The sequence below is a fragment of the Lutra lutra genome, chromosome 4 (assembly GCF_902655055.1).
Source record: "Lutra lutra chromosome 4, mLutLut1.2, whole genome shotgun sequence".
Classification (NCBI taxonomy): Eukaryota; Metazoa; Chordata; class Mammalia; order Carnivora; family Mustelidae; genus Lutra; species Lutra lutra.
The window spans coordinates 185,636,438-185,657,413 of record NC_062281.1 but is presented as its reverse complement, the minus strand read 5'-3'; the positions used below and the strand labels follow the sequence as shown (position 1 = coordinate 185,657,413).

The window sequence follows — 20,976 nt, the reverse complement described above, 5'->3', positions numbered from 1 at the left end:
AAATATAATTTAAGCATGTTTGGAAATTCTTATCAAAACTTTCAAACACACAGAAAAGTAGAGAGAACAGCGATGACCCCTTGGATGCCAGTCACTCAGATTCAACAATTACCGCTGTTTGCTTCTCTTGCTCTCTGTATCATAAAGCCACTCCCTGACACGATGGCTATTGTCCCTGCAGAATTTAGCATGCATCTCCCCCCAAAACCAATGACAATTGTTCTACAGAGCCACAGTACGAGCAAGGACATAAAATCCCTTTTAAAGATACAAATGCGGGTGCCTGGGTGGCTCAGTGGGTTAAGCCGCTGCCTTCGGCTCAGGTCATGATCTCAGGGTCCTGGGATCGAGGCCCGCATCGGGCTCTCTGCTCAGCAGGGAGCCTGTTTCCTCCTCTCTCTCTGCCTGCCTCTCTGCCTACTTGTGATCTCTCTCTGTCAAATAAATAAATAAAAATCTTTAAAGATACAAATGCATACAAGTAATAAAATGCTCGTTTTTGAAAAGCTCAAAGAAGGGGCACCTGGGTGGTGCAGTGGGGTGGGCGTCTGACTCTTGGTTTTGGCTCCAGTCTTGACCTCAGTGTCCTGAGATCAAGCCCCACGTCCGGCTCTGCGTTCAGTGGGGAGCTTGCTGGTGATTCTCTCTTTCTCTCTGCTCTCTGCCCCTCCCCCCACTCACACACGAGGACTCTCTCTAAAATAAATCTTTTTTAAAAATTAAAAAATTTTTAAAGACCAAACAAGATAAAAGCATGTAAGGTAAAAAATGCTCATCCCTATCCCTAAACCTGACTTTTGAAAATGCGTTCACTGTTAACGATTCTCTATGTGTTCTTCCTGACTTTTCTCTGTAGGCATCAAACGTGCATGCGTGTGTGTGCACGTGTGTGTGTGGTGGACATTCCTTTCTGAACAAACGCAGTTCTGCCTCAGTCTTTTGCACAGCTGCGTGGTATTCTGGAGCACAGGCGTGCTGTGGCTCACCCGCTCCCCTGAGCACACGGCGGTTCGCGGTGTTCTGATTTGACCACAACATAGGTTCCTTGGGTGCAGGGGTCTTGCTCACGGCTGTATCCTGAGCCTGGAACCTGGCCTCCTAGGTGCACAGTAGGTGCTCAGTAAATACTTGTTCAATGACTAAACAGCGTGAATACCCTTGTACATGTATTTGTAGCAAAGACACCTAGAAGCTGGATTGCTCATTAGGAGTAGAGGTTCCTTTGCGAGAGGCTGCCGGGCTGTCCTCCAGAAGGTCTGAACAGGCGTCTTAGAAAGGAATGGCCTTTTCACTGGCTCGCCCACACTGGGGATCAAGCATCTTCTCTCCTTCGCTGATGGGAGGGCAGAGATGGGGGCTGCTATCTGGCGTGTGAGGTTGGCCCAGCTCCTCCTGCGTCTGTCGTGCTCTGTGGGCCCACCTAGAGGTCACAGCCGTTCCTCCTGTCCCCTCCCAGGTCCTGAAGACTCATGCGAGGCCTACAGGCATGTGCTGGGCCAGGACAAGGTGTCCTATGAGGTGCCCCGCTTCCACGGGGATGAGGAACGCTTCTTTGTGGAGGGCCTCTCGTTCCCCGACGCCAGGTTCACGGGGCTCATCTCCTTCCACGTCACCCTGCTGGATGACTCCAATGAGGTGAGGGGTGGCCCGGGCAGAGAGGGTGAGAGAGGGCTCTATCCCCGGGAGAGATGGGCACCAAGGGTGTGGAGGACCCCAGACCTCTTGACCTCCCCCACCCCTGCTGTGGCCCCTCTGGAAATGAGGAGATGCCAGGGGCATCAGCCTGGCCTCTGGACTCCAAGGTCAGTGCTCTTCCCCATCTGCCCACCTTCTGCTGTAGGATTTCTCCGAGTCCCCGATCTTCACCGACACCGTGGTATTCCGCGTGGCGCCTTGGATTATGACGCCCAGCACCCTGCCGCCGCTGGAGGTGTACGTGTGCCGGTGAGTGTGGGAGGTGGGTGTGGGTGTCCTTCGGAGGCTGGCGGCCCCTCCTGCCCCCACACCTGGCTCGGTCCTGAGTCGTGCTGCCTGGGCTCATCCGCAGTGTGAGGAACAACACGTGTTTCGTGGACGCGGTGGCAGAGCTGGCCAGGAAGGCCAGCTGCAAGCTGACCATCTGCCCGCAGCACGAGAACCGCAATGACCGCTGGATCCAGGTACCGGGGCTGCCGGGCAGAGTCCAGCTAGGACGCCATTGGCACTGTGGAGGGAGAGTCTGGCCCATCCTAACTGGGGGCGGGGCTGGGGGGGTGGGGTTGCTTGTGGATATCTAGAAGGACCTGGGGGCTGTGACTGTCCTCACCAGGGCACTCCTTTTTCTTACTATAGACCTAGAGCTCCCTCCCTCTCCCTAGAACTTTCTAGAGACCCAGGCACACACTGACACTGGATTGAACTTGCATTCACCCACAGGATCTGGGCTAGGCACGGGGCCGGCCCTGAATGGGATGGTGGAGGTGTGGGACACAACCCCTGTCCTCAGCAGCCCGGCCCTATGGTTCCCCATGGAAGGCAACTTTGTCCTCCAAGGGACATTTAGCAGTATCTGGAGAAATGGCTGTCACCCTGACGATGCTACTGGCTTCTAGTGGGTAGAGCTCGGGGCTGCTGTTATATGTCCTACAGTGAAGGCACAGGGTAGCCCCACAGCAAAGAATTGTCTGGCCCCAAGGGCCATGAGTGTTAAGGCTGAGAAGCCCTAGTGTGGTGAACTATTGCAACAACCCCCCCTCCCCCTGCCCCTGCAATTGAAAATGTCGTAGGGGTGCTGGGCCATCTTTGCCTCCAGGACCAGAGAGGTCAGGATGAAGCTGGGCTAGATGTTGAGAGATCTGAGAAGGAGGCAGACCTATACCTCCTTTGGTCCCCTCAGCCCTGCCCTTGACCAGGTGTGGAGGCCAGAGGTGCTGGCTGATGTCTAGAGATTTGTTTGTCCAACTCAGGCCACCCCGAGCCTCTCTCTGTGGCCCTCTCTCCCTGATCCGGCATGGGGACACGCCCCAGGGTCACATCCATGTTCCAGTTATTCCCCGCCTGTCTTGCTGTGTGACCATAGGTGAGAGCACACCGTCTCTGAGCCTCCAGCCCCTCCTCCAGCCAGCAGGTGTCAAGAACCCCTGTCTTCTTCGGCCCAAAGGGCAAAGCTGGCCTGAAACAAAGAACCCTCAAGAACAGTCCTCCCAAGAGCGCTCAGTCCCAAATGAGGCTTCATTGTCCACAGGGTGTCTCTCTCATTCGCAGGACGAGATGGAGCTGGGCTATGTTCAGGCACCACACAAGACCTTCCCGGTGGTCTTTGACTCCCCCAGGAACGGGGAGCTGCAGGACTTCCCTTACAAAAGAATCCTGGTGAGTGGTCGGGGGCCACAGGCTACAGCCTGGCTCGGAGAGCAGAGGAACGTTTTCCAAAGCCCCACCGGGGTGTAGAGTGTAGGGCACGGTACTGGGGACCACGTTCTTTAGGGACAGGAGCCACCAGATAAAATACGGCAGATGCCTAGTTACGTTCAAATTTCAGGTCAGCGATGAGGAACTTTTGGTATAAGTATGTTCCCAACCATGCACGGGACATAGTTATACTAAAAATATACTCATGCTTTATCCGAAATTCAAATGTAACTGGGCGTCCTATACTTTTTATTTACTGAATTTGGCAGCCCTAGGTAAGGGCAGGGTGAGGCTGTGCCGCTGTTAAGAACACAGGCTTTGGAGGCAGAAGAACCGGGCTCTGTTACTCAGATGCTGTGTGGCCTGGTGTGAGTCACTTCCCCTCTCTGAGCCGCGGCTTCTTCATCAGCAAAAATGATGTGATAGCCCTGGCCTCACAGGTGTTTCTGAGGCTTCTCTGTCCTGGGAAGAGGGAGCACATAGCGCTGTTAGCTGAGATTAATATTGATAATAAGAACTACTGTGAAGATGGTCCTTGGGGACCAGGACCTCCTAGAAGAGAGAGGGGAGACTCCCTTGATGCTGGAGAGACCATGAGGCCCTTCCAACCCCTGCTGGATCACAGAGGTGGTGGTAGGAGCTCTCGCCTGGGCCTCGATGTTGTTTGAGTTGCTTCTAAGAGATGGCCCCGGGGAGCTCTCCCATTTTTCTGACTTGAAAGACTGAAGCTCCATCCCCAGCCCCTTGGTCCCCAGGAACAAGCTGCTCTAGAACAGCCAGGTACTTGCCCTTGGGCTGTACTTGGCAGGAAGTCTGCTCAGAGGGAAAGGGGCAGGGGCCATAGCCTCAGGCTCCATGTCTAATGGGGAGTTTAGGCAACTGCAGCCCTGTCCACTGTCTCCCTGTGACCATGGAGATAACGTGCTCTAATGTGGCAGCAGGCCCAGAGTGCCTGTGTGTTTCACAACTTTAGCCCCTATGCATGTGTGAAATATTGAATAGGTCAGATCCCTGTCTTTGACTCAGTATTTCCATCCAAAGAATGGACAGACAACCCTGCCCCATCCTGAAGGAGCTCAGAGCTCAGCAAGTTGGCTCAAGCTCTTTCTGGTGACCCCCACCCCTAGCCTGACTCAGTTTCCCCTGCCAGGGTCCAGATTTCGGCTATGTGACTCGGGAACCACTAGACAGCTCTGTGAGTGGCCTGGACTCCTTCGGGAACCTGGAGGTCAGCCCCCCAGTGGTGGCCAATGGGAAACAGTACCCCTTGGGGAGGATCCTCATCGGGGGCAACCTGCCTGGGTGAGAGAGGGGCAGGGAGAGGTGTTCCTTTGGTGGAGGGTGGTGATGGTGGCAGGGGTGGTGGGGGTGAGGGATCATTCCACTCCTGGGAGAGAACCCACGAGGAGTGATAAATTCCTAGTTCTAGATGAGGTAGGGGAGGCAGTGGGCTGATGACCGGACACTGTCCATTGACCTTGGTGAATTTTGAGAAGTCCACGGTGAGCAGAGACCTAAGATATCATTCAGTCCAGCCTTTTCATTTCATAAGTGAGCCCAGAAAGGGTAAAGTGACCTGGTACAGGTCACACAGAATCCAAAGTTGTGACTAAACTTAGGTCTTCTTTTTCCCAAAGAAATGATATAATAACAGTCTATTAATTAGTAGTTCTAGAAGAAAAAGCTTCAAGTCTCAACAGTCCTAGAGCAATTATATTTCAAGAGCTTGTTCATACTATAATGTAAATGACTACCATCAGATATTTTCCTGAGAACAGGAGAAGGAAGGTATAGGACATGAAAAATGAGATGTCATAACACACACACACACACACACACACACACACACACAGAATAATAGACTATTTGTTGTTCAACATGTGACACGGAGATACTGATGCAAAAGAAAAGGAATTATATGGTGATGGTTTTTTGTTGTGGAATAGACCAGGGCATTGAGCCGTCCAAATTCAACAAAGCAGTTAGGACAAACTTGCAGTCAAATAACAGGTGAATCAAAAGGCTTTGGAGGGACTCACTGCCCTCAACATGTGATCCCACAGAAAGAGGAAGTTCAAGGTGTCTGGGTGGCTCAGTCAGTTAAGCGTTCAACTCCTGATCTCAGCTCAGGTCTTAATCTCAGGGTCCTGAGTTCAAGCCCTACCTCGGGCTTCAACCGGATGTGGATCCTATTTAAAAAAAGACAAAAAAGAAAGAGGAAATTTGGGCCGTGCCATTAGATACTTATGTGGAAGTCCAAAGAAGAATGGGGGTTAAGTTCACGAGCATAAAATGCTGGGGCTCTGTGTTCCTTGGGGTGATCTTGTCCACCTCTCTCCCCACTGATGAACAGAAGGTGAGGCCACAGCAAGAGAGACACAAGTTAAACTCCCAGAAGAGCCGCCTGGCCCCAGGGGACGGAATAGGATGGTGAATGTCTCCAGGAGCCAGTGAAGATGGGTCGGAGGGCGGCTCTGAGCGTTTGCTGGGATGGCAAGACCTGGGGGTCCCCGACTGGGTGGGGTCGAGCTGTCCTGCCTCCAACTGTTCAAGAGCTCAGCCTGAGCAGAATTTAAAGGACTCAGTGCATGTTTTTTGTTTTAAAAAATTGGATATTGCAGAAACTCAAACTTTGTCATTCCATTTCTGCACATTTTTTTTTAAAAGATTTTATTTATTTATCTGACAGAGAGAGGTCACAAGCAGGCAGAGAGGCAGGCAGAGAGAGAGGAGGAAGCAGGCTCTGCCCGCCGAGCAGAGAGCCCGATGCGGGGCTCAATCCCAGGATCCTGAGATCATGACCCGAGTGGAAGGCAGTGGCTTAACCCACTGAGCCACCCAGGCGCCCCTGCACAGACATTTTTAAGCTAAGCAATGTTTTTGACCCCTCGGGCCCCAGGTCCAGCGGCCGTCGGGTCACCCAGGTGGTGCGGGACTTCCTCTATGCGCAGCGGGTGCAGCCCCCCGTGGAGCTCTTTGTGGACTGGTTGGCCGTGGGCCACGTGGATGAGTTTCTGAGCTTCGTCCCTGCCCCTGATGAGAAGGTAAGGACAGTGGTGACCTGCCTGTCCCTGGTGTCTGGGTCAGAGGATGAGCTCCAGGGGGCCGGGCTGAGTCTGGGGAACTCAGGAGGTTCTGCCCTCTCCACACAGGGCTTCCGGATGCTCCTGGCCAGCCCTAGCGCCTGCTTCAAGCTCTTCCAGGAAAAGCAGAAGTGGGGCCATGGCGGGGCCCTCCTGTTCCAAGGGGTTGTTGGTGGGTACCCATGCTGTGCCCCTCATCCCAGGCTTCCCGCCCCCTCCCCTATCTAAAGCAGGACACCTCATGGCTTGAGAGACAGATGGCCAAGTCTATCCAGCAGGGTGGTCCCCCCAAAGAGCCTCACTGTTGCTGCATGCCTTGTACCCACTGGCCCCCGCTGCCTGCGGCTAGGGGCAGGGACATGGTGAGCCACGTGGGCCTGTGACCAGTGTCATCAGACAACGCCCTCACCTTAGAAGGTTTGAGGCTCTGCCATCACTGTCTTGAAGTTCTTAACCATCTGGGCTTCGCGAGTGAAACCTCTTGCTGCCTCCCAGGGGTGAGATCCCTTCTGTAATCCCCGAATCCCTGAAGTCTTAGCCATGGGCAGTGGGAGCTGGTGGGGCCTCCCCTCTCTGCCTCCCCTTCTCAAACCCGCCCCCCCCGTGGCAGTTGTTGTAGCAGGAGCCTGGGCTTGGGGAGGCCTGGGTACATGGGCCCCTCGGCATCCCCAGGGGTGGGGGGTGGGTCATGGCATTAACTGTCCCTGTCGTGGACTGGCAGTGCCCCAGGTCATGGGGTGGGCACCTCGCAAGGGGTGAGCCTCTTGTCCACCCCCGAGCAAGGGAGCTAGCACACCCCTGTGCGGATTCTGCCTGTTTACCGTGGCTCAGGATGGCAGGCCTGGGGGAAGGGGAGACATCTGGCCTGATGTGGGTCCTGTGGCTCATGGGCTGGGATGCCGGGCAGCCGGTGGGCTGTGCACACTCGCCAAGTTTCAGCTGGGGCTCCCAGCCCTGCGGGGGTCTGTGCTCACCAGGTGGATGTCCTGTGACCAAGGGAGCATGACGTCAAAGAGCAAGTAAAAAACCAACATGACAGGGCGGGAGAGAGACCCTGGAGGAAAGAAAAGTCCTTTTATTTTTGTATGTTTATTGAAACTTTTTTTTCCTGTTCTTTGAACAATGGGTCCCACATTCTCATTATGCTTGGAAAGAATTCTGAGAGCCATTGCTGGCTGGGGCAGGGGGCAGTGCGCCTGCTTGCCGGGATGCTCATTCCCATCCCCACCAAAAGTGTGTGAATCAGAAAGGACTGGTCCTCTCCGACAGGGGCCCTGGCGGTCTCAGGGCAAAAATCTTTGGCTGGGGGGACTATAGCTTTTCTTGGCCTCATGGGAGATAAAGAATGTCCTGGACCAAACCTCCAAGGGAAAAGCTTGTGTAGAATTCAGAAGCTCTCAGTAGAACTTTGCAGTTCCTTTCTCCCCGCTTACGATCCTCACCCCATTCCCAAGGCCACCCTGGAACCCCAGGTGTAAAGTGGAAGAAACACAGTCTTTCCAGCCCCTTTGTTCCCATAAGGATCGTGGCTAAATACCTTTGGGTCCAGAGCAAACCTGAAAAAGCCTCAAATCCAGATGTTATGGATCAGGTGGAGGGAAAGCCATCATCACCTTTCCTGGAAGGACCACATCCTCGGTGAACAAGACCCAGGAACAGGCTGAGTGGGTTTCCCAGCCGTCCAGCTGGGAAGGAGAATGTGGGAATTCATGGCCATCAGGCCACATGAAGCCACTGTGCCCCAGGAGACCAGCATATCTCACTGGCCACACTGTGTGCCAGACCCCCACTTACTATCCCCTCTTCCTATAGACCCAAGAGCACGGGGAAGTCAAGGGAGTCACTGGCCCAAAGGACTCAGCAGGGACGCAATGGAGCTGGGACTGGACCCCAGCTGGTGGACCCCAGCTGGGGCGGAGGGGATGCTGAGCCTGCAGACGGGCGCATGGGTCCAGGGGGCCCTGTCTTTCCCTTGGTCAAGGTTTGCTGCCTTTTGTGAGCCGTGGGCTGGGGTTTGAATCACAAGCCCCCTGTTTCCTAGCTGTAAGCTCCTGGGTAAGTCTTTTTGCTTCCCTGACCTGAAGGTGCTCGTCTGTAAAGAAGGTGACAATGCACACCTTGTGGGGTTACAGGGAAGCAAAATGAGGTGTCGAATGTGGAGAACCGAATCCAGGGCCTGCCCGTGCTAAGAGCTCACTGGCATCTGGGATTGTGAGCCTAACCTCCCCTTCCCTGCCCAGCCCATCAGGGAGACTCCAAGGAGACTCTTGGCCATGAGTTCCCCTCGTGGAGGGCAGGGACAGGGCCCATCAGGGCTGATGGACAGGTGGATGACCCAGCCCCACTACCATGGCCAGCGGGAAAGAAGAGGGATCAGCACCCAGTGCCCTAGAAGGGGCGGACGTTTCCAGTGAAAGGCATCCCCACTTCCGGCGTACTCAAATAGAGCTCTAAGTTCTGTGGCACTCAGCCACCTGTCCGTCCCTCCCACCCCCAGGCTTGCGCAGTGGCCAGGCCGAGCTCTGCTGGGTAATGTCTACCCCATGTCCAGAAAGGCCAGAGAGCTACTGACTCGCAAGACCAGTAGCTGTGAACTTGACCTCTGCCTGGCTGCCTACCAGAGCCAGTGGCCCTCAACTCTGGCATCGTTCCTGCTCCTCCTCTAACATCTCTCTCTCCCTCTCAGGGGATGAGCCGGTCAACACCGTCTCCATCAACCAGGTCCTCTCCAATGCAAACCTTATCAGCTTCAATAAGTTCGTGCAGGTACAGGGCTGTGAGGAGAAGGTGGGCATGGCTGGGGACAGCAAAGGGGACAAAGTCTGAGGCTCAGGGTCCATGAAAGCCCAGGCTGGAACTGGCCCAGACAGAGGGGCTCCAACCCCTCCTCTGATCCAGGAGAAATGGGGGGTAAGCCGTGTGCATGTGAGGAGGACACGCATCCAGGCAGAGGGAAGGGCACAGACGATAGCCCTGAGGTAGAACGAAAGGGCATGGGATATTTGAGGATGAGCCAGGGGGTTCTGGGGAGATGAGGGGAGGCTGGGTCATCGAACAATGGAGGGTGTTGCAAGGGCGTTGACATTTGAGGCCACCAGGGCATTTGGGCAGAGGAGGGCCCTGATCGGACTTTTGCTTTGAAAGGATCACTCTGTGGCTGTGTTGAGAACATATCAATATTTCATAGCAGGGGGTGGGGGTAGTGACATTAGGTCCCAGCAAGAAACACGCGGGACCTCAAGCTGGAAAACTGGAATAGTTTAATCAGGGAATATATATATATATAATATATATATATATTTATTTATTTAAAGATTGTATTTATTTATTTGACACAGAGAGAGAGAGATCACAAGTAGGCAGAGAGAGAGAGAGAGTGGGGGAAGCAGGCTCCCCGCCGAGCAGAGAGCCCGATGTGGGGCTCGATCCCAGGACCCCGAGATCATGACCCAAGCCGAAGGCAGAGGCTTAATCCACTGAGCCGCCCGGGCGACCCGTTAAAGATTTTATTTATTTGAGAGAGAGAGAGAGAGTGAGCATGAGAAGGGGGAAGGTTAGAGGGAGAAGCAGACTCCCTGCTGATCAGCGAGGCGGATTTGGGACTCGATCCCAGGACTGCAGGATCATGACCTGAGCCGAAGACAGTTGTCTAACCAACTGAGCCACCCAGGCATCCCATAATCAGGGAATATTTATAAAGGTGCAGGCAGAAGCTGAGGAAATCAACAGGAGACTGTGTAATATTCCCAGGTTAGAGAGAGGGGAGCTGTCACTACCCCTAGACCTGATGGCATTAGGGAGGGAACGTGCTGCTGGAGCCTGGAGAGGTCACCATGAAAAGAGGGCTTGGAGACAGGAGCTGTGACTTTCCTGGCCAGCCCACAGTGACTTGGCTGTGAAGGAGCTTCAGGAACAAATACCCCAACAGCATTCTGCTACCCACCCCCCGCCTCCCATCAGTGCCCCATCGGCAGCATCTAGCCAGAAGCCAGTGGGCACAGGAGCCCCCAATTCCAAGCACTAGGTTTCCAAGCCACAGAGCAGAGGAGAAGACCATACCGAAGGTCCAGAAGGGCAAACAGAATACCCAGCATGCTGTCGTCTAAGAAGGAAATGCCAAGACAGAGTTAAGCATTCAGGAATCCTGTTAGGGACAGTGCCTGGGAACCAAGGACAAAGAAACCTGTCTTGAGGGGAAGGCATTTTCACAGTGGAGCCTTAGGAGGTCAAGGGTAAACTCAGGCTGTCATGGGGAGCCAGTGAAAGTTCTTGATCAGGAGGGACAACACCTTGCAGCTAAGGTGAGGGGATTAAGCCTGTGGGTGCTGGGCCCCGGCAAGCCGGGTTCAAATTCCAGCCCTACCACCCACTAGGTATGTGACCTTGAGGGAGACGCTTGGCCTCCCTCTGCCTCAGTGTCTCCAGATATAAAGTGGAGAAGATTAAAGGAGTCAGCGCGTGTAAACGCTTGAGATGAGTGAAAGTTAAAGGCACCTGAACTCATGCCTTACTTCACTCCAGGGAAACTGAAGCCCAGAAGAGAAGGGGCTCGAAGGCAGGGCTCCAGACTCCCCCAGTCCGGTGCTCATGCCCCATCAGGGAAGCTGTTAGGAAGAGGAAGGGAGCTGGAGGGAGCTGGGAGACCAGACCTTCTGTGGGTGAGGGGGTAGGAAGCCTGAGGGAAGCATCCTGTAGGGCCACGCAGTCTCAGACAGGTTCAGCAAGGCGGGGCCCTGGGGGGGGGGGGGTCCACAAGCCAAGATGGCCATGGGTCCGCCTTATTACCCTTGTTGCACTCAGCATTGGCCATTAACAGCTGGTGGGAAGTGTGGCCGGGGGATTCCAGAGCTGGAGCCAGGCAGCGAGGCTCTTGGTCAAGTCTACCCCACCCTCCCGCTGGAGATCCACGAGGAACATAATGAGGGCTGCCACAGGGCATGGAAGCGGAAGAAACAGGGTGACTGGTTCAGGCCAGGTGGGGGATGGCTGTCCACCAGGTGGGAGCAGTGGAGGTGGTGGAAAGAGGTCAGACTGGGGGTATATTTTAGAGGTAGAGCCTACGGCACTTGCTGAGATGGGTGTGAGGTAAGGGGGAAGGAGGCACTGGAGGGATAGCAAGGCTTTCGGCTCAAGCAGCTGGCTGCCTTTATGGAGCTGAAGGACACTGGCAGGGGTAGGGGTGACGTGTGTAGAAATGAAGAGTGCGTCTTTGGACATGTTTTATCTAATGTGCCAATTAGCCATCCACTGAAGGTGCCCAGTGGTGGTTGTATGTGCAAATCTGAGATCAGGAAAGAGGGTGGGCTCTCTATGCAGTTAGGAAGTAGAAATGTGGGAACTGTCTGTGTGTAGATGATGTCTTAAACCATAAGACTAAAGGATCTGAAGAAGGGAAGAGGGCTAAAGATGGAACATTCGGGAACACTCACAAAAAGAGAATGCTGTGGAACACTCTGGAACTAGCCCAGCTAGTAGGATAGGACTGTGAGAAGTGGGACCCAGAACAGGTGTATTTTGACAAAGGGACACAGAGGTAAGGTTTGTGTGGAGAGTTTAGCCCATGGGTATATGGGCAGCCTGTCTCCTTAACCAGACAGGACCTCTTGGGTCCCCGCAAAACTCGCTGATAAGGTATCTCCAACTCTACCCACCCCGCTAGAGCTGCATCGACTGGAACCGGGAGGTACTGAAGCGGGAGCTGGGCCTGACAGAGCGGGACATCATCGACATCCCCCAGCTCTTCAAGACTGAGAGGAGAAAGGCGGTGGCCTTCTTCCCTGACTTGGTGAGGCCACCATTCATGAGTTAAACCTGTTTCATCAAGTTAGGCTCCAAGCTTTTGCTCCCCAGAAGGGCAAGATGTTTGGTCACTGCCGTGTGTGGGATTGTGGTGGCTGGTGGGGGTGGCAGAGAGAATCAGGGGTCCCAGGATGGCCAGCAGATGGGTGTCTAGTTGGCTGACTGTCCTGGTCACTACAGAAGGCTCACTGGCCAAGCCCCTTGCTCAAGGACCATCAGGCAACGGCCCTTCCCTTCACCCAGGGACCCACTTGATATTCGTGGAGGGAATCAATGATCACATGAGGTTCCGTGTGCATAGCACTCAGTATCAGCTAGGAGCTCAGACACCCCCTGTGTCCCCTCTGTCCCAGTGCATAGCTGTTCCCCCAACCCTCATATATTTAGGATACACTGTCAGAGAAACGATTAAGGTTGCTCCCTGCTTTCAGGGAGTTTCCAGTCTAATCTACTGCTGGGCAACTCTCCTCACCTCCCTTAGGGTGTGTCCCACTCAAGGATATCTTTTGTATAATGTCATGTGCCAGTTGAGAGGTGGGACAAAGCAATTCCAGCCTGAGAGGTAGGCCTGGAGATCCAAGAAGGTTTCTTGGGGGAAATGACCTTTGGTTGAGGCGGGAGGGCTTTGCCTCTAGAACACCTGGACTGCTGGGGCTCCACCCCATGGGTTCTGATTCAGCAGGGGGCGCTGAGGCTGCTCTCCGAGGACCACATTTCAAGTAGCACTACTATAGATGACCCAACTCTCCACCCCTTCCCTCCTTTCCCCTCCTCCAGCCCCCCTTCACCTCCACCCCACAGAGGAACTCAACTCGCCCACCATCAGAGCCTTACAGGGAGCCTGTCCACACCACCATTGCTTCATCCCCCATTTCCCTTCCCCTTTCTGGCTAACCTTACGCCCTCCTCCATTTCCCCATTTGCAAAACTTGGTTTCCCCTCCTTTTATCATTCCCCTTCCTTCCTGCATGTTTAAGGTGGATCTGCATTTACGTAAATGCCTCCAGCCTTTGCAGGAAACAGGGCCACCCCAGCCAGCCTTAGCCGGAGCAGGAGGTTTAGTGTAGCATCACCACACAGAGACACAGACACGGGCAACGACCCACTGGACCGATCCCCTTTGTCAACTTCAAATACCACAGAGAGGGAGAGAGAGAGAGAGAATCTGATTGGTCCAGCCTGGGTCAGATGTCTGCCCTGGTCCAATCAGCTACAACCTAGGAAGTTGCGATTCTGCCCCACAAACATGGCAGCCACCATAGTCCACCTGTAAGGAAGGATGTCCCCGGAGAAATGAGCTGTCCCTGGGAGCTCCGTGGTTGTTCCCATGCGATGGCATATCTGGCTAGAGTCTCAGCAGCCCGGGTGCCTCTCCCACTGCGTGCAAGTGTAAGGACCTCTTCTCAGGGCTGCCCGCAAGGCAGGCGCCAGGTCCTGCCAGGTGTGGTGCAGGTGTCGAGGCGGAGCTGATGACGAAGTGCTACCCCTGAGTTGGGACCCCGCTCTTTTCAGGTGAACATGCTGGTGCTGGGCAAGCACCTGGGCATCCCCAAGCCCTTCGGACCCATCATCAACGGCCGCTGCTGCCTGGAGGAGAAGGTGCGCTCCCTGCTCGAGCCGCTGGGCCTGCACTGCACCTTCATTGATGACTTCACCCCGTACCACATGCTGCACGGGGAGGTCCACTGCGGCACCAACGTGCGCCGGCAGCCCTTCTCCTTCAAGTGGTGGAATATGGTGCCCTGAGCCGGTCCCCCGCACCCCTATCCTCTGCCCCTGGGGCAGGACATCAGCCAGCCCTGAACAAAAAGCATCAAGAGACCCCAGTGTTCCAGATAGCACCCTGAAGGTGACTGTCTCTCTCAGAAGCCTTTTTTCCCTTGAAGCGTTCACACCTCACCACTGGCAACCCATTTGGTTCTCAGACTTGATTCTTGTTGGCCTCCCAAGAAGAAAGCCCTCACTTCTTGTGGCCTCTCATGAGGATCGACATGACCCATGGGGATTCCTGCAAGCCCTCTCCTCCCCATCCCCAAATCCTCTGTTTGGGTTCAAATTTACTTTGGGGGTCTAGAAATATCCATGTGTCTGATTTGCCCTCTTGTCCTGTGTGTCCTAATGGAGGAAGGACCCACAATTCTGCTTGGGTCCAATTGCGTCTCACTCTGCAGGGGAACACCTTAAAGTCAGATCCCTCCACCCAGAAGAGAGTCTACCCATAGCTTCCCACAAAGGGAAGGAGGTGGGGTCCTTGTAGATCAAGGTTGGATCACCAGTCTATCTGTCAAGCTTCTGAACAGATGCTGAGCTCTCTACCCCACCCAGTGCCCAGCAGGAGCTTTTGCACAGTTGGTCCTTTCTAGATGTGTGTTGAAGGAATGACTGTTGGCCCTTAGCCTTATAAATGCCCCATCATCTGACATTCAGAAATCTGGCTTTGTCCAAAAACCTCCAGGAATTTCCTGGAGATGAAACTATGTGGGAAATTCTTGGATTTTAAGAAGGCTATGGGTGCAAGGGCGAGAGAGGTCCTTCATAACGCTTAAGATGCTTCCCTGGCCCCAGACCGCTCTCTGCAGGAGGGCAGAATCAGTACTAGGCTTTGTGTTGCCCTCTGGTCAACCATCCCATGTCCTGCTGTGCCTCAGGAGAGGGGGCCCAGATGGGCAGATCCACTGAGATAGCTCACAGTGGGCCAGCTCTGGGAATGACCTGCCCTGAGGGCCAGGGGAGGGGGTGTGGGAGGGTTCCTCCAGATATCTGCCAGATCCATATGTGTTCTGTATGCATCTAGCTGGGTTTCTATCACTGGCTAATAAAGCTACAGCAACACGGATGGTTTGGGTCTACTTCTGGCCCTTCTTTGGGATTAGAACGTAATAGAATGGAGAGATTGTTTGTAGCTGAGGCATAGGCTTGCCTGGCCCATGAAGAATTGGGGGAGACAGGTCTATGTTTTGGTAAGATGGGGAGGTGGTTCCGCATTGACCACAGGAAGAGTGAGGGCTACTGTGGACAGTTACAGTGATTTAGCCACATGCATGCAAGCCTGGGGGTCAAGGGCCAGGCCTCCAGGGCCAAGTGAGCGAGGCAGGGGGAGGGTCTGAGCTGTGGCCGGAAGGTTGCATCGTGAGTGTGGCAATGGGGGAAGCCGGGGTGCATGGAGCATGGGGTGCCTGCTGTGTATGTGTCTCAGCATCCTCCTTCCTGCCCATGTGAGGCCACGGGTGCCCCAGAAAAGGCCAGGTGGGCTTTGCTTCAGAGCCTCAGGAAATAACGCCCCCTGCTCGGTGTCCGTCTGACCCCCTACCAGGGTGCAAAACAGAAACACACTCAGGCTGGCTCCAGGACTGGGTCACTTCCCAGTGGTTAGAGAAGGTGCTGCAGCTTCTCCCCCAAACCCCTTCCTCACCATAATTTACTTAGATTCTCTGGACCAAAACAAACTGAGTGCTGCTGGAACGGGGGGAAGGGATGGGGTGGCTCGGTGATGGACAATGGGGAGGGTATGTGTTATGGTGAGCGCTGTGAATTGTGTAAGACTGATGATTCACAGACTTGTACCCCGGAAACAAATACATTATATGTTAAAAGAAAAAAATAAATAAATAATGAATAAATTTTGCCAAAGTTTTAAAGAAAAAAAAAGTTTCTCTGGACTGGACTCCCAGTACCCCTATGTGGCCAGATGTTAACAGAATAAGCCCACCTCCAAGGGAAGCTGGTCCAAATACCGATGCTGAGAAAATCCTTTTTTTTTTTTTTTTGAAAATCCAATTTTTTGAAAGGGTGTGCAGTGGGAAATGTGACTTTCTAGAAGTCCAGTGCTGAAAAATCAAGAGAACTAGGATGAGTTTGCAAGCAGGCTTTCTCACCCGCCCCACCCATGCCTTCCCAACAGAACCCCAGAACCCAACAGAAAGCCCTGGAAACTTCTTGCTTCTCCGGTTCACCTCCCATGCTTTAGGCTGGTGTGGGTGGTACCACTGAGTAGCCCCAGGCACCTGACCCCCATGCAGAGAGGAAGCAAGACAAGCTCTCATTTGGGCCGCCACCCTCGGCACTCACCTGTCCACACGGGGAAAGATAGAGCTGCTGTATCTGTTGTGCACTACTGCTGTGCCGAGTCACCAGAAATGTAGTGGCTTAAAACAACACAGATTTATTATCTTACAGTCTGGAGATCTGAGGTGTGAAATGGGTCTCACTAGGCTAACGTCAAGGTATCAACAGAGCTGTTTCTTCTAAAGGCATTAGGGGAGAATCTGTTCTCTTGCCTTTCCAGCTTCTAGAAGCGCCTGCATTTCTTGGCCTGTAACATCATCTTCCTCCATCTTCAGAGCCAGTGATGTGGGCTCTCCAGCTGTTTCTCTGATTCCTCTGCCTGCCTCTTCCACTTATAAGGACCCTCACGATTACACTGGGCCCAGCTGGATGAGCCAGGCTAAGTGGCCATCTCCAGGTCAGCTGATTCATAACCTCAATTCCACCTGCAACCTTGATTCCCCTGGTCCACGGGAGGGAACATAGTCACAGGCTCTGGGGATTAGGATACAGACATCTTTGCGGGGCGGAGGGAGCATTCTTCTGCCTCCCATGGCCCGCCAGGCTCCCCGACTGGGCTTTCTGGTCTCCACGAGTTGGAGCACACATGTCCCCTCTGAAATCCAGCTCAGCTCCTCGACGAGTATCAACGGGGTCATCAGGAGAAAGATGCCATTGGTGGACCCTCCCTCCAGGACTGGTATTTAGTCCCAGACCCCTGGTGACGTGAGGCTGAGACCTGGGATCCCATGAGTTCAGGCTGGTGGCTCTTAAGGGCACTGGGGGTTGCGTCATCAAACCTGAGTCCCAGGGCCCTTGGGTGCTGGTTCTCCCCCTGGAGACCCACAGGAGGACCAGGATGAGGGCTGTGTTCTAGTGGGGGAAGCCCCACTCCTGCACAACGCACTACGGTTTCTCTGATGGAAGTCAGCCTTGACCCTGGAAAGGTTAGGATGGATGTCTGGGGGAGGCTGAAGGTGGCAGCTCCACTGGGCCTGTTATTTATATCCCAGTGGAAGCTTTTCTAGCAACCTTATGAATTCTTCATTCATTCAAAATCTATTCAACAAGCATCTGCTGTTTGCCGGCAAAATCTCTAACCTCGGTTTCTCTCTAGGGAGGTAGCAAGTAAAGAGACCTAGATCACTGGATCAGTAGGGGTGTGGAGTGTGGGGTGAGTGACAAGGAGGCCCGTTTTCCCAGACCCCTACCATGCCCACCTCGGAGTGCAGTGCCCCTTCCCCTCTCCCACTCCGCAGGGTCTGACTTAGGGGTGGACAGAATGGAGTATTAGAGCGTCCGCACACCACAGTCCCTGGGCAAAGCAGCACGGTACAGTGGGAAGGCCACGTGCCTCGGAGACAGACAATCGGATGCTGAACTGGTACTTCTCTGCTCTGAACCTCTCTGGGTCTCTTTTCTCCTCTGTGAAATGGGCGTCATAATCGTGCCCGCCTCACCAAGTTTACACCTGGCTTCCGTGAGACTCTCCGTGGGGCAGGGCCTGGCACATACTGTGTGCTCAGTAAACGTTGCCTGTTGTTGGACAGCCTCCCCGGGCTCTCCTCCAGCCACTGCTGTGTAGCGAGCCCCTCATCCTGCCTTCTACCAGGGGGCAGAGACCCTCTTAGGCGCAGAGGTCAGACGTGGGAGGGAGGGTAGGGAAGGCGTTTCAGGCAACTCTCAGAGGAAATCCTGCTGGTCTCAGCTGCCTGAGACCGACCCAGGAGGAGGCTCCGACCCAGACGGGGAGTGAGGGCCCGTCTTTCCTGTGCAGACTGACAGCTCTGGGTGATGCCAGGCCTGCCGGACTCATGCTTCATTCCCAGTAGGGATAAGCAGCTGCAGGGCCTGGGCAGGCACTCGGCGAACTCTGTGGTCTCCTGCACCTTTGTCTGCAGCCCTGGAGGGCGGAGTATCAGGCTGGGGCAGCTGGGGCTCCAGCTGGTCGACGGGACCGTCAGTGGGAGCCACTGTTCCCCACCAAATCAGCATCCTGCCTCGTCTCCCCCAGCCTGATGGCGGTGAGTGTGGGCCACGTGCCACCACACACCAGACACCTGCCACGCCTCCTCTCATTTGCCCTTGACAGTGGGCTAACAGTCAGTACTGTGGTTACCATCACTTTATCGTCAAGGAAACTGAGGCACAGGGAAATAAAGGAACTTGCCTGGGTCCCAGAGCCATTAAGTGGGGAAGACAAGGTTTGAGCCCAGACAGGTGACCTCCAGAGCCTGGGTTCTCACGCAGCCACTGCCATGGCTCTCACCCCATCTGCCCCTGAGAGTCACCCGGGAGGCTGGAAACCAGCAAGGCATAGTCTCCATGCTTTGAGGGTCTGCCTGGACATTGGGGTGTTGCATGGGGCTGCTGGGGGATTCTGACATGCAGCCAGGGTCGAGCATCCATGACCCGAGCCATATGGCCTTCCTGAGCCTCTCTGCCCTTCCCCCCACCTGGCATTCCGCTCTGCCGCAAGTTTGGGGGGCCCTGGGATCCCACACCACCTGGGCGGCAGGGTCATTTCCAACAACCAGACAGTTGCTGCTATGTTCGAGTTTTCTTGCAAGGCCAGTGGTTCTTAGGGTGCACACAAGATTCCCTGGAAGAGTCATTGAAAATACAGATGTCTGGGCACCCCCACCCATCCCACCAGGCCTCCTGAGCCAACTCCCTGGGCCCAGCTGTCTGGATGCTGTAAAGCTTCCCTGATGGTTCTCATGGTTCTCCTGGTTCTGAGTTAAAATTCTGACGACTTTCTGTTCATCATGGCAACACCTAGACCCAGCGTGAACGTTTACCAAGAGGCTGTCTTTGAATTCTGGTGTGGTTCACACCTTGGACCATTATACCGCCGTTGAACAAAAATAAATGGCAACGATCCCAAATGGACTCAGAGGGATTTCCACGCACTTGAGTGGGAGCTGGCTGTGTGTGTTCTAGAACTTGGCCCAAGGCCTCCAGGTGGGAATGGAGGGAACAAGCTACCGTGGCAGGGTGCTGGGATAGACGGCAGGGCCCCATCTCTGCAACAGGGATGAGCTTGGCTGTGGCTCTGAGGTAGGGTGGGGGGAGCTCTCTCAGCTGGGTGTGATGTGATTTGGTCTACATTCTTGGAGAGAATGTTCTAGATGGGGAATGGGTTTTGGGGTAAGAAACATAGTAGGGAGCAAAGACACAGGTCGGAAGGCTGCTCATTATCAGCTAGAGACAGCAAGGCCTGCTCTGGGTTCACCATTCCGGTGTGGCAACCAGAAGAAGATTGTTGATGGGAACAGTGCTGGGAACGGAGTAAGGCGGGTCACGAGTGACTGCAGAGTTCCAGGCTTCTTGCTTATTGGTCTCCGATGTGGCAGAGCGCAGGTACAACAGAGTCTTTAAATCTCTGTAGGATTTAAAGCATGGGTTACAAAGTGAAAACCCATGTAGTCAGCACCATTTTCTAAAAAGAGGGCATTCCAAACCCCCTGGCGTCCTGTCGGATGACCCTTCCCACCCCTCTCCCACACCCAGGATGTCTCACCAACCTGAAACTTGGGTTTATCATCACTTTCCCCTCCTTGTAATCATACCTCGTACAGCAGCGTCTCTGGACGGCCTCCTTGTTAGTGCCGCCTGTTTCTAGAGTTGATAGCACACGACCCTATCCCCGGCATTATTCTGTGACGTGCTCTTTTCATCCAACACCGTGTTGGCGAGATGGGCTCTGGCTGTGTGTCCCCGGCGTGCATTCCTTTCCGCGGCTGGGTAGGAGTCCACTTCATGGACGGAATTTACGTTTTTCTGTCGGTGGGTGTTGGATGCTTCCCAGGCTGCGCTGCCATAAACAGCGGTGCTACCACCATTCCTTCAGGTGTCTCCCGGGGTGCGCATTCATGTGTCTCTCTAGAATATATATCTAGAAGGTTTCTAGCCTCATTAACTGGGGGAATGGTGATGCCATGGAGGAGAAAGGGAAAGGACTGGTCTGCGGGGGAAGCATTTGTTCAGGGAGGCTAGCTGTCCCAGTGAATGGGATCCAACATGTGTAATGGCTCAGACACAGCCCCTGTTTACTTCTTCTCGTGCCAACCGTCTAAGGTGTGCAGGTGTGTGTGTTGGGGTGGAGTGGGGGAGTTCTGCTGCACACAGGCACTCAGGGACCCAGGCTGCTGGAGGCTCTGCCGTCTTGCACCTGTGGTTTCCAAGGTCACCCTGGACACTGGCCTTGAGCAAGCAGAAAAGAGAAGAGAGGCAGGAGAAATGACATCAGGGACCCCTATCACCGTGGAAACATAGCGCCTGCATGTGAGTGCTAGGGACTCTGGGGACACGGTCCTTGCTGGGGCAGCTGCCTGACAAGTCATGACTACATGACAGATGAGGGAAAAGGAATTCCTTGCTATTTGCTAGCCTCCTCAGAGCCAGAGGAGGAAGAGAGTAGGTGGGGAGAAACATCTTTCCCCGAAGAGACCTCCCAGGTCCCAGCAGTGAGCTTCAAGTCCCTTCCTCCCATCCCCCCGGGGCCAGCTGTGCTATGTGGAGAGCACAGTCAGCAGCTTCCCAGACAGAGATTAGTGAGTCAAAGTTTCCTTTGGTGCAAGCAGATAAAAGCCCCGCACCGAGGACCTGGTGACAGACGAAGGTGTGTGGGACAGTGCCTCTTTCTGTCCTTCCTGGT

At 54.4% G+C, this 20,976-nt stretch overlaps 1 protein-coding gene across 1 annotated transcript in view; it reads left to right on the top strand.

Moving 5' to 3' along the window:
• Positions 1-15,098, top strand: part of PADI3 (peptidyl arginine deiminase 3) — a 29,301-nt gene extending 14,203 nt beyond the window's left edge. Inside the window, exons 7-16 of the mRNA XM_047727261.1 lie at positions 1,457-1,635; positions 1,841-1,944; positions 2,048-2,159; positions 3,244-3,351; positions 4,541-4,692; positions 6,290-6,434; positions 6,543-6,645; positions 9,160-9,239; positions 12,133-12,258; positions 13,785-15,098. Of these exons, the coding sequence (XP_047583217.1) occupies positions 1,457-1,635; positions 1,841-1,944; positions 2,048-2,159; positions 3,244-3,351; positions 4,541-4,692; positions 6,290-6,434; positions 6,543-6,645; positions 9,160-9,239; positions 12,133-12,258; positions 13,785-14,018 (1,343 nt within the window). The 3' untranslated portion in view covers positions 14,019-15,098. The remainder of the gene's footprint in view (positions 1-1,456; positions 1,636-1,840; positions 1,945-2,047; positions 2,160-3,243; positions 3,352-4,540; positions 4,693-6,289; positions 6,435-6,542; positions 6,646-9,159; positions 9,240-12,132; positions 12,259-13,784) is intronic.
• The last annotated feature ends 5,878 nt before the right edge of the window (positions 15,099-20,976 follow it).